This window comes from Phoenix dactylifera, chromosome 5, assembly GCF_009389715.1.
Source record: "Phoenix dactylifera cultivar Barhee BC4 chromosome 5, palm_55x_up_171113_PBpolish2nd_filt_p, whole genome shotgun sequence".
Taxonomy (NCBI): domain Eukaryota; kingdom Viridiplantae; phylum Streptophyta; class Magnoliopsida; order Arecales; family Arecaceae; genus Phoenix; species Phoenix dactylifera.
The window spans coordinates 2,959,338-2,971,445 of NC_052396.1; the positions used below are offsets into that span (position 1 = coordinate 2,959,338).

Genomic DNA, 12,108 nt, shown 5'->3' on the forward strand with positions numbered 1-12,108 from the left:
CCAACTTCAAAATCTTTTCTTAATCTAGCTTGAACTTTAAACGTTGTAGACCTAAGTCCCCCAGATGGGCTCCTCGGGAATCAAGAAAATACTCTGAAACATAGTAACCTGGAGCTATCGGCTATTTTTTACATTAGGCCAACACAAGAAATTAGGCATCCCAACAGCTAAATTAATAAATAGAGCTTTAAAGCAGGGAATTAATCTCTTTCAAAGAAATTAAGCTTCAGAACAACCTCACAAAAGCAGCAAACCAAAATCAGTCTCTAGTTCGAATGTTCATCTTGAACTGAAATTACTGAATAATATTCCTTATTCAAATAGCTGTATGGTTGTTTCAACTCTCTGTCTGCTCCCGCAGCCTCCTGATTGTGCTCCGAACAGTTACAGCACTGGCAGTGCTGAAAAGCAGTAACAGTTGATTTTTCAGCAGCATAATATATAAATATATATAGTCGAATGCATGTGGACTGGTGAAGAGAACAAGATCTTACTTCAGTGTATAGGCACCACCAGCTTTCACTTTGCCACAATCCTTGCACCCCCAAATCCCAACAGCTTTCCTTTTGACAGCGTACTGTATGGTAATACCCAAACATATTCAGTATCGTTACTGGCAAGTAATGCGACTCGAAGCTAAACAGTCCGAAAATTACCATACCTTGCCACAAAACTCGCAGAAATACTTTGCGTGTTGGCTGACCTCCATTTTCTTGATCTGCTTCCTTAAACTTGCACCATATCGGGTACCTGAAACATTGACAACATCAGCACTCGCAACCTTCAAAAAATAACGAAAAATGAAAAATCTAGAATTCTTTTCACCCTTTCTTGTAAATGAGGGTTCTATCAATGGAGGCCATCCCCATACTCACCATATTTCCCGACAATTCCTGCCTTCTTCGTACGCTTCGTCTGAGCTCACAATAAACATGTAATAGATTAGGTGGTCAAACATGGTTTATCAAATCCTTGTTTAATTAAAAATTGGCAACTTTAGAATATCAACTGAAATGTAGTTGGTCTAGACAAGAAAATCATAAAATATCATTAAAAAGACAAAGGGAGCAAAATGGTCCTCTCCAATGCAAGCTTGCCAAGATAAAGTTTTCAAGAACGGGAACCCTGATGGCCAGGCATAATTACCCAATTATTTATGACACTACCGGCACACCATTTGAATACTAGCTCAAACATTGGAAAGATGATAAAAGGTCATCAGCAACGATCTACACAGTTGTATAATATAATCAATTCTTCCAGATGAAGTATTAGGTTTTCGATTCTCTTTAGTCAGACTACTCTTCTTTGGAAAGGGCTGCCTCATCCACTATAAAAGAAATACTTTTAGGGTGTTAGCTAATCAGTTATTTCAGGCAACTCAGGTGTCTTTTCTTAAGGCAGACAGCTGTTTGTACATCCATTTAGCTATGCAAGTAGTTGTTTTTGAGCTAATTTTTAGGCCTCATTTTTTTTCCTATAGCTTTGGCTCAATTTGTTGTTTTTTAAATGTTTCCATAAGCGGCTCAAGCTGTATCAATGTCTTAGACTTATAAGTCATGATGAAATGACCAAGTAGGGCTTTTCCCATTTTATTTTACCTAAAGAACTAGGAAAGATACTAGTTTATGTGAATTTTCCTCCGTGATACGAGTCTTCTACACCCTCTTGCTTATGCTCATATTGAAGTGTGCACATTACAAACATGAATCTTTTACATCCTCTTGAACATGCACAGAAATAGCAATCAAGTAAAATACTCCTATTCTGAAATGTTGCTTTTACGAATCCTATTACTTCCACCAATACCGCCGAAGATGTTCCAATGTGTTGGTTAACCTGAAATGTCAAACTACCTCAAACTGCATGGCAAAAATATATTGGTACAAAGGATGACATGTAGGCTCATTTGGTTATTTCTTCAATATATTTCTGAGAAGGATGACTTGGATATAGATGGCGACATTATTAAGACATTCTATAGGAAAATAATTCAACCCCATTTTGTATATGTTTTGGCAAATTTTGCTTTTAGAAGACACCAAACCTATGCTTTCCAGTAGTTGTTAGATCTAGGAGAAAGTGCAAGAGCAGATGCATGCATGGGTTCAAGGAAGATTTCTTGATATTTTAAAAAACGTTTTAATAAGGAAGCACTTAGGAAGCGGGAGTGTTACCCTAGATAAAAGATTCCAACTGCTAAGTGCCTAAAATGGGTACTTGGTGTTGAACCTCTTGAAGATGACAGCAAAAAGACATTCATATTCCTTTACACTCCAAAACATGGCTTTTCAGATTAATATGTGCGCTTGCAAAGGATGTAGTTATTGTAAGTAATCTAGCATAGCCACCTTATAAAGCTAAATTTCAAATCTTCTCAAGGCCAACAGTTTCAACACATAGGCATTGCATTAGTACATGTTAGCTCAAGTTCACAAGTATCAATCAGATCCCAAATATAGCCAAACATACTTTACTAGATCTGTACTTTTTAAGCATAGATGGCGTTAATTGCACTAACTAGAGAGAAAACTAGACCTACTAAAGTATGATGGCTCAATCCTTACAATTTTGAGTTACCTCTTACAGTTCTAGACTGCATTACTAAGTACATGGAAAGGTGAGATGCTTATCACCACTAAATTTTCCAAATCATTAACTTGTTGGAAACTTATTTACTTTGCCTTGCACTGATCCGTAATCATGAAGGTGAATTGGCTACATGGTTTGAATAATATTACCAAATTCAACACCAAAGAACCATCTAAGACTAAGATCAGTTCCAAGTGAATCAAAATTTAGAGAGGTCTAGCAAACTCTGTATGTCCAAAAACAATCATGTTGCACAGGTCGTCCCAGAAAAATCCATGACATGCAACCTATTAAAGCACAAAAAGGAGACAATGAGTACCAATTTGATTGTATTTGGGAATTTTATTGGCTTATTAGCACCAAACATGGGTTCAATAGGTAGTCTAGAACATGTCCCATAGCATGCAGTACACAAGCAAGGAACTTATCTGATTTTGGGACTAGAAATGAGCAAGAGAGTTGGTTATGAAACCACAAAGAAGAGTTGGTCTTACTCCAACCTTATTCTCAGTTGCTTCAAGATCCACTTAAGGACAGGAATTCTTTCATGACAAGAAGAGGAAGAAAGACAAAAAGCTACACCATGGTTGACATTTTCTATTCAACCAAAAACCTACCTTCAAGGAACTAGGTGCTAGAAGTGTAAGGCATTTAATAACCAAATTAAAAACCTAAAAAAGCCCAAAGCCAAAAGTTCTCTATGAGCTTGATGTGGTTGATTGCTCGTAGATGTGCAGTCAACTGGTTGACTTAATTAAAGTCAAAACATTCCACATCAGCATCACGTCCATATGTTTATATGGTCCACCTAAGCAGCAGAAATTAGACTAGTGACGTCAAATTTACATAATTACCCATATCTCCTTGGAGACCTTATGGCCATCTTAGGTTGCTAGATAGCCAACCAAGGGGTCGATAACATTAGGTATCAACATCTACCACTTAACCAATTAACCATGAAGCTAAAAAATTGTCAGTTGTTGTTCGCTTAGCCAGTCATTTTTGCTAATGTTTGGTTTAGAAATGCATGGATTAGGTAGTTAAGTGCCACTTTTGGGGTTATTTGAACAAAAGAAGGCAGCATTAAGGAAGGTTAAAAGGTGATAGAAGGGTAAATTGAGAAGAACAATATGAAGGGAGGGAGCTCAACTACATGGTTAAAGTTAGACCCGTCCAAAATAGCTTTAACCGGGTTGAGTGGGCAAGTGGATGTTGACTGGCCAACTTTAACCACCCAAAAATTGGCAATTTTTGGCTAATTGACAAACCAACCACCACTTAACCGGGTTTTTAGGAAACCAAACAGGGCCTAAAATGTTTATTGGAATATAAAAACCAAAGATGGTGCTTGAAATATCACAGACTTCGTGAACCTTAGCACCTGGATCTTCATGTTAGCAAAATTCACCAGACTATGTGCAAAGTGTAGCAAGCCACCAGCCATAAATAAAATATGGTCACTACGCACTTTGAACAACTGCTCCGACAGACATTTCTTGATGCGGCTTCATGGGTTTTGTGTGGGGTGTATGCGAGCACTGATTATAGGAATAGGAGAGTTCTCTGGGACGAGATTACTAATCTAGTTGTCCAGGGATTTCCGACCATGGTGATAGGTGATTTCAATTGTATCTTAAGTGCGAGTGAGAAGAGAGGAGAACGACCCTTTACCGATACAGTAGATCGAAGAGAGTTCCGGGATTTTGTATCTCAGAATGGCTTAGTGGATCTGGGTTTCTCGGGACCGCGATTCACGTGGTGTAACAACCAGTCTGGTATGACTAGGGTTTGGGAGCGGATTGATAGGGCAATTGCGAGCCCCGATTGGATCATCCGATTTCCCACCTACCAGGTCAGACACTTATCCCGTATTGCCTCTGACCATTGTCCACTGTTGTTATCAACAGCTTCGGACACTGGCCATCACAGCCCTTTCCGTTTTGAGAAGGTGTGGTTGTCCTATCCTCAATCCTGGGATATTGTTCGGGAGGCATGGTCCTTGCCGGTACACGGCAATGCCATGCAGAGGGTATCACGAAAATTGGAACTAACTAAGAGGCGGCTCCGTCGTTGGAACCGCGAGGTTGTGGGAGATATTTTTAGGAAGATGGAAGTGGTAGAGGAGGCCATTAGTAATCTTCAAAGTAGGGAAGATCAGGAAGGTGAGCTCCCGGAGGCAGACATGATAAGCCTTCGGGGGCTACTTGCTGATCATCACTCGTTGCTACGGCAGCATGAGGTCTTCTGGAGACAGAAGTCCAGGGTCCAGTGGATTAGAGAGGGAGATCGAAATACCAGCTTCTTCCACCGGACGACGGTCATCAGGAGGCAGAGGAGCATGATTCGTTCCCTGCGAGATGGGACTGGTCGTCAGGTGGAGGGGGAGGCAGAGGTTAGTCAGGTACTGCTAGATTTCTTTCGGTCCAGATGGACGGAGGATAGAGATCCCGGGGATGTCGGCCAGCTCCCGAGGGCGGATACGCAAATCGGAATGTCGGAGAATGCACTCCTGGTTCGACATGTGACAGGGGAGGAAGTGCAGGAGGCGGTCTGGGCCCTTGCAGGGGACAAGGCCCCAGGGCCGGACGGTTTTCCTTCTTTCTTCTTTAGGAGATATTGGGGTGTCATTCGGGTTGCAGTGGTGGAGGCAGTACAGTATTTCTTCAGTCAGGCAGTGATGCCCGATGATTGGAGAGCTACCTATGTCGTGCTGATACCTAAACGCCAGGATGCGAGGGAGCCCAGCCATTTCAGGCCCATCAGCTTGTGCACAACCCTTTATAAGGTGGTGGCAAGGATAATGGTGGGTAGGATGAAGCATCTGCTGCCAGGCCTCATCTGCCAGGAGCAAGGTGCTTTTGTGGGGGGTAGGAATATCTCTGATAACGTCATGTTGGCCCAAGAAATGATGTGGGATCTGCGACGGGCCTCTAAGCGAAGAAGCATGATGGCTGTCAAGCTGGACATGGAACGGACTTATGATAGGATTCGGTGGAGCTTCTTACGACGCGCTTTGGAGTGCTTCGGTTTTCATGAGACCTGGATTGAGTGGGTGTTGGGGTGTGTCCAGGGGTCGAGATTTTCCATCTTGATCAACGGAACGCCCTCCCCTTTCTTTAGGTCTACGATGGGGTTTAGACAGGGATGTCCGTTATCCCCATATTTGTTTATCATCTGTTCAGATGTCCTGTCTCGGGCTCTGAGGGGTGCCTGTGCTAACCGGGAGCTGGAGGCGTTTATTCCCGCCCCAGGGTCTCGGTCTATATCGCACTTACTATTCGCAGACGACTGCCTACTCCTGGCCAGGGCGCAGGTAGAGGATGCACATGTACTCAGGAGAGTATTAGCGGAGTACTGTGCTATGTCGGGTCAGAAGGTAAATCTTCAGAAGTCATCAATCTCCTTCAGCCCTAGCACTGAGCATAGGGTCAGACAGGAGATTCGGGGGTTACTTGGGATGCCGGCTCAGGACGGGACCTGGGTTTACCTAGGAGTACCCATCACGGGTCAGAGGTTACGGGTGGCGGAGTGCTCTGGTCTGGTGCAGAGGATTCAGAGCAGACTGGAGGGTTGGAGGGCATCTTCACTTTCCATGATGGGTAGATTGACGCTGATTAGGTCAGTGCTAGCTTCCATGCCTGTCCACCTCATGGCCAACACAGTAGTTCCGAAAACAGTGCTAATGAGGATTGAGCGGCTACTTCGGAGCTTCCTGTGGGGGTCGTATGGAGGGGGTCACGGGATGCATCTAGTGGCATGGGAGAGTGTCTGCCTATCAGTGAGTGAGGGTGGCCTCGGGGTCTCGTCTCTGGTGGAGCGACGTGAGGCGCTGATTGCCCGACATGCAGCTCGATTCACACTGGAGCCACAGGGTTTCTGGAGTCAGACCATGGCTTCCAGATATGGCCGGACTGGCACTGCAGGGGCGATTCGCAGTGGGCGTCGCTGTTCATTCATGTGGCGAGAGATTGCCAGATATCTTCCCATGGTTGAGGAGAACACTAGATGGTTGATAGGTAATGGGCAGAGTATTGATGTGGTTGGTGACCCATGGGTGGGTGCCCTACCCTTGAGACGTTGGCCGACTATGGTTGACATTGAGGCAGTGGAGGGACTGCGGGTCTGTGACCTCCTTGTCCCGGGCAGGGTTGCCTGGGATGAGGATAGGTTGGGTTACATGTTTGGGGCACACTTGGCTGAGAGGATTAGGTCCCTTCCGATCCCGGGGCATGTGGTTCCGGATTCCCGGGTGTGGAGCACGTCGTGCAGGTCCGGAGTGAGGGTGGGGGACCTCTCCCGTGTGCTCCGGCCAGAGCATGAGCCAGGGCCGGATTGTGCCTGGGTCTGGCGCCTAGGCCTCCATCCGAGGGTCGCACTGTTCTTATGGAAGGTCGCTTGGGTTCGGCTTCCGACAAGAGCAGTATTGAGCGAACGGGGTTTGAGGTTGCCCCCAGAGTGCGGGGCATGCGGAGCGGATGAGTCGGTGGACCATGTACTGTTTCAGTGCATATGGGCGAGGGCGGCGTGGTGTGCGGCGGGGCTGCCATGGGATTGTTGGACCCATGGGGACCAGTTCTTACGAACCATCCGCTGGTGGTCGGGTAACCCATTGACTCGCCAAGAGGCGATTAGAGCGACCTGCACAGCATACCAGATATGGCTGGCCAGGAATGCTCGAACTTTTGGTGAGCAGAGCAAGTCGCCAAGGCTCGTGGCGGAGAGCGCCCGGGCGCAGGCGGCAGAGTTTAGTCATGCTTTCTCTTCAGATGGACTTTTGATAGCTCGGGATATCTGGGGTTCCCCTTCTGCCTCGGCAGCTTCTCACACGGTGTTTTTCACCTGGGAGCCCCCACCCCCAAGCTTCCTCAAAGTCAATTTTGATGGGTCCGTGCTGGATGGTGGCACGATAGGTGGAGCGGGTTTTGTTATTCGGGACCCGACCTCCAGGGTAGTGGCGGCAGGAGGCTGTCAGGTATTTGACTGTACGGTCCCTGGAGCGGAGCTGAGAGCTGCCTGGGCGGGTCTTCGACACGCTCAGCATGTGCTCTCAGCTAGATCAGTCATCTTGGAGGGTGACTCGGCTACGGTCATTAGTTGGATCCAGGGGGGTCTGAGAGCCGGTGTTGCCGACCATCCCTTGGTCCGCGATATCGGGTTGATGATGAGGGACGGAGGGGAGGTCCAGGCGAAGCATGTGTTTCGAGAAGCCAACGGGGCCGCGGATTGGGTGGCCACGTATGTGGCTAACCATGCCGGGAGCACCTTATGGGTTGGGGACGGGGAACTGCCTCGAGAGCTCCGGGATGTTTTATTTTCCGATTTTATTGGGTGTATCCGTACACGTGTTGTATAGATCGCCCGGTTTAGCAAAAAAAAAAAAAAAAAAAAAAAAAAAAAATCCAATTGGTCCTTTTGTGTCCTCTTTAAATCTAAATTACTCTCCTCCATGTACTATAACGTAAACCCAGCCACTGCATCATATCTTGTATCGAAGATCGAAGATCACCATGTAATTTCTACACGAAAGGTGATAATTTAAAGGTCGTTACACCGCCCACTAAAAGATTTACCTTTAAGCTAACCACGAGAATTCAGCAATAGGGTTTCATATCTCTTTTAACTCCCCCAATCGGATATGGCCCGGAGATCTCTAAGCTCTGGTTCCGTCACTAATTTTTTATCTCACTCCGCATCTCAACGTTGCATATATAGAGTATGTGATTAATATTTAAACTCGCCTCTTAGGAGACTTCCGACAAAATATTTAAACCCTACGAAACAACAGAGTAGATCGAATCGGTAGAAAATGGCAACAAAAGTTCATCAAAATGATTCGGATGATTAATCCATCGATTAGTCTAGAGAGTAAACAACAGGAAGATTTAAAAAAGATAAAAGAGTTGGGAGAATGGAAGGCGTACCATCTTGCCGAGAGCCGCAAGGAGATTCTGAAACCCTAGACGTAATCGAAGCTCCCGCACTCTCTCCCAACCCCCAGTTTTCGGATTTATTGGATCAAAAGATGGGCTGCGGGCCAAGTTCTCGGCGCCATTACATACCCATTAGATGGGCTTAGTCTAAAAACGCTGGCCCAGCCTTTTTGCTTGCACGTTTGGTTTGGTTTGTGGGCTGAACGGGAGCTCACTTCGCGCAACTACTTCTCTGGGCCAAAACCACTGGATCATATCTTGTCAGCTCCAGTTGAGGCCAACCAAAGGCCTGAAATGGGCTTCGTTTTATCAAATTGAGTTCGAACGCCCAGTTACGGCAACCAAACAGGCCTTTTACGAGTCCAGTTGTCGCCAAGGACGTAACTTCTATAAATTTTCTGAAAGTAAAAGTTGTCATCTTAAAGTTCATTTGGTAATGCTATTGGAATCAACATGAGCTCAAAACATCAACAACAACCAGCTTTTGACAAACCATGGTCCTGCTATCGGATGAAGGTTGTAGATATTTGATGTTCTTCTATGTACTTTGCAAATTTGTTAGAATAGCAGTTGGCTTGGCTGTTATGCAGTCATATGGTTTCCAATTTATTAGGAAATATCTCGAAAGAGAGGAAGAGGTGAATAACCTTGTATATTGAATTATTAATAGATCCTAACTTCGTAATATTTTAATATAATTATGTTACTAAATCAATGATGAACTTCATTCATTATCTGTGCATGTCTTGTTTTCGAGCAAAACCTCGCTCATCATATGGTAAAGGCCATTAAATAGTTACATGGTCATGGTTTGGAAACATGGAAATTGGGTTCTAATATAAGAAACAAACTGCAAAGGGACCTAGTATTAAGTTTTTTTTTCCTATTTAATATGGTGACCCTAGAATGAGTTGGCGGTTATTATATGAAAATATGAAATATGGATCTTAATTTAATCGATAAAGTAGAAAGGGGTCTCTTATTGATTTTTAGTTTTCTTGTTTTATGTGGCGACAATAAAATTGTTCTATGGTCAATATATGAAAACATAAAATTTGAGTCTTAGTATAACTGATAAATGATTGATGAATCCAACGTGAAATTACACTTCTCATTTTGTCATTGTTGCATATAAATACAAAATTTCAGTCTTACTATAATAAATGAAATATGGATGGATCTATGATTAAATCTCATCTCCTATATTTCATACAATGATCACAAAACACTATATTAAAAATGCAAAATTTAGACCTTATTTTATTCATTTTTTTTTATAAATGATGATAGAATAGTTTTGTGATCGTCATGTTTATCTCCCTATATTGGAACATAAAATTTGGGTTATGATGAAAAGAATGAATCAGAATCTGTTCCAAAATTTTATTTCTCTTGTTTAATAAATTTTCTAAGAATAATTTATAGGTTATTGTACTAGAAACATGAAATTTAGTCATTGTGATAGAACTGAAAAGAGTTTGCAAGCAGATTTTATTTCCAATATTTCATATAGTGATTGCATAATCAAAAAACTATTAAGGAATATATCATGAAATTTATTTTTTTATGTTGAGAAAATGACTGTGCCATGGTTTTATAGTTGGTATATAGGAACACGGAATTTGGGTCTTAATATAGCCGATTAACTATAGAGGAATTTATCATTAAATCTTATTTCCTATACCTCATGTAGCCACTGTAGACTAATTCTTTGATCACTATATGGAATCATGAAACTTGAACATTGTTATAATTAATGAACTATAGAGGATTTTGTAATCAAACGTTACTTCCCATATTTGATATAGTGACCATGGAATGGTCTTGCTGTCACTATGAGGATAAATAAAATTTAAACCTTAATATAATTACTAATTTATAGAGAGGCTTATTATTACGTTTTATTTATCATGTTTCATATAATGACCATAAAACCTTTCTATGATCGCTATTTGGAAGCACTTTAAACAACTGCTAATATAAGTTTGGAAAATTTTTATAATTAAGCTACGAACTATTGTAGCTTTTGATTACATTCTCTCTTTTACATGTACATTCAGATATACACTTTTACTAGTTTACTAAACAATCCATAGTACTCAAAGTACAAAAATGGTTTTGATATCTATATTTTGATAATTATTATGCTTCGTTCATTACAAAACTCATTTAATTTGCCTTCAATAGGCTAGTTTTTATTGTGTCCACAGATTTCCTAATTATAATAGCTGGACCTATCTACTTCCATGGCTATTGGAAAAAAACAGTCATTGATGTTACTTGAGATCACTAACTAATTGTAACTATATAGGATAGAGAAACTATATTTTCTTGCCACCAACAGATTACACCTAGGGTGTCACCAAATTGAGTTTGGGTCAGGATGGCTATATCCAAATCTAAATCTAAAATATATTTGCTAGATTCTAAACAGAAAATCAAAATTTAAATAAAACACTATATCCATATTCAATACTGAACGTGAAAAATTTTGGGTTATTGGGTCGAGTTTCAAGTAGAAATTGAGTATAAGTTATATATTACCATACTTTCAAACTATTTCTTCAATACATTTAATGCACCTAATTTGCAACCTCAAGAATAGTAAAACATGAAAAATAATGATATGGAAATATAAAAAATGATACATAAAATAAGGTATATATTCAAATATTACTTTTGTTACCTAAACAATGATTTAATCAAAGAAAACGTAAAGAATCTAGAGAATGTAAAAGATCCTACAACAACCAAGCTCAATATCAATTTTTAAATCATAATAAATATATTGTATAAAAACTATCACAAATGACATGGATAGAAATTTAGTAGAATGAAAAGACTTACAATTTCACTTCTTTTTGATAGATTTTTTTTTCTTTTATGATTAAAAACAAAAATTGATACATACATGCAAAGATACGCATGTATCTATATATTTATGCATTATGTAGACCTATGTGAAATGTAGTCTAATATGTGCGCAGGTGCATGTACGTATATATACTAATATATAGGTATATATTTATACATGTATTTGTGCATGTATATAACCAAGTCAGAGTTTTGGTTTTTGAGTTTGAATTTATCTAAACATAAAACCTGATAAGACTTCAAGTTTAATTTCGAAATCCAATCTAATGAAGTAGCTAATTGGATTTATTTTCATACTCAGAGCTAGCGAGTTATTGGCCTCCACTGGAACTTAACACTTCCCTCCAGCTATCTCTTAACATAAATATTTGGTGAATTAGTGTGAACAATATTGATCTAAGCTAAAACAATAGGAAGGGGAAACCAACCCAACCCTGGGCATGGTACAGGTCAAAGCACACGTCGGCGAAAGACCGTTTCGATGGATTCGGGTTAACTCCTTTTCCGCGTCTCGCTACGATATCTCGCGGGACTGGATACCAAGATGACCGCCACGATCTTGCCCGTCCATCAAATTAAAAACCGATAAATCAATTTGCTATATTCCCGAGAAACATCTTATTCGATAAGATCCTCCTCAGGACCAGAAGAACACCATCCCCAAGATAAAAAACCAACGCGTCAAAAGATCCAAAAAATAAAAATAAAAAAA

The 12,108-nt window shown here is 41.4% G+C and overlaps 1 protein-coding gene across 1 annotated transcript; it reads right to left on the reverse strand.

The window, feature by feature from the left end:
* Positions 1 to 151: 151 nt before the first annotated feature.
* Positions 152 to 8,631, reverse strand: LOC103704622 (60S ribosomal protein L37a). Its single transcript, XM_008787981.3, has 5 exons — positions 8,514 to 8,631; positions 876 to 915; positions 662 to 750; positions 495 to 577; positions 152 to 401 (listed from the first exon to the last, which is right to left on the reverse strand). Exons 1-5 carry the CDS (start codon positions 8,514 to 8,516, stop codon positions 338 to 340), a joined length of 279 nt encoding a protein of 92 aa, XP_008786203.1. The 5' UTR covers positions 8,517 to 8,631; the 3' UTR covers positions 152 to 337.
* Positions 8,632 to 12,108: the final 3,477 nt, after the last annotated feature.

Excerpts from the sequence above, each read along its gene's own strand:
- LOC103704622 (XM_008787981.3), bottom strand. Across the intron at positions 751-875 it reads AGGAATTGTCGGGAAATATG|GTACCCGATATGGTGCAAGT; the intron begins GTGAGTATGGGG and ends TCAATGTTTCAG. Across the intron at positions 578-661 it reads TCTGCGAGTTTTGTGGCAAG|TACGCTGTCAAAAGGAAAGC; the intron begins GTATGGTAATTT and ends ATTACCATACAG.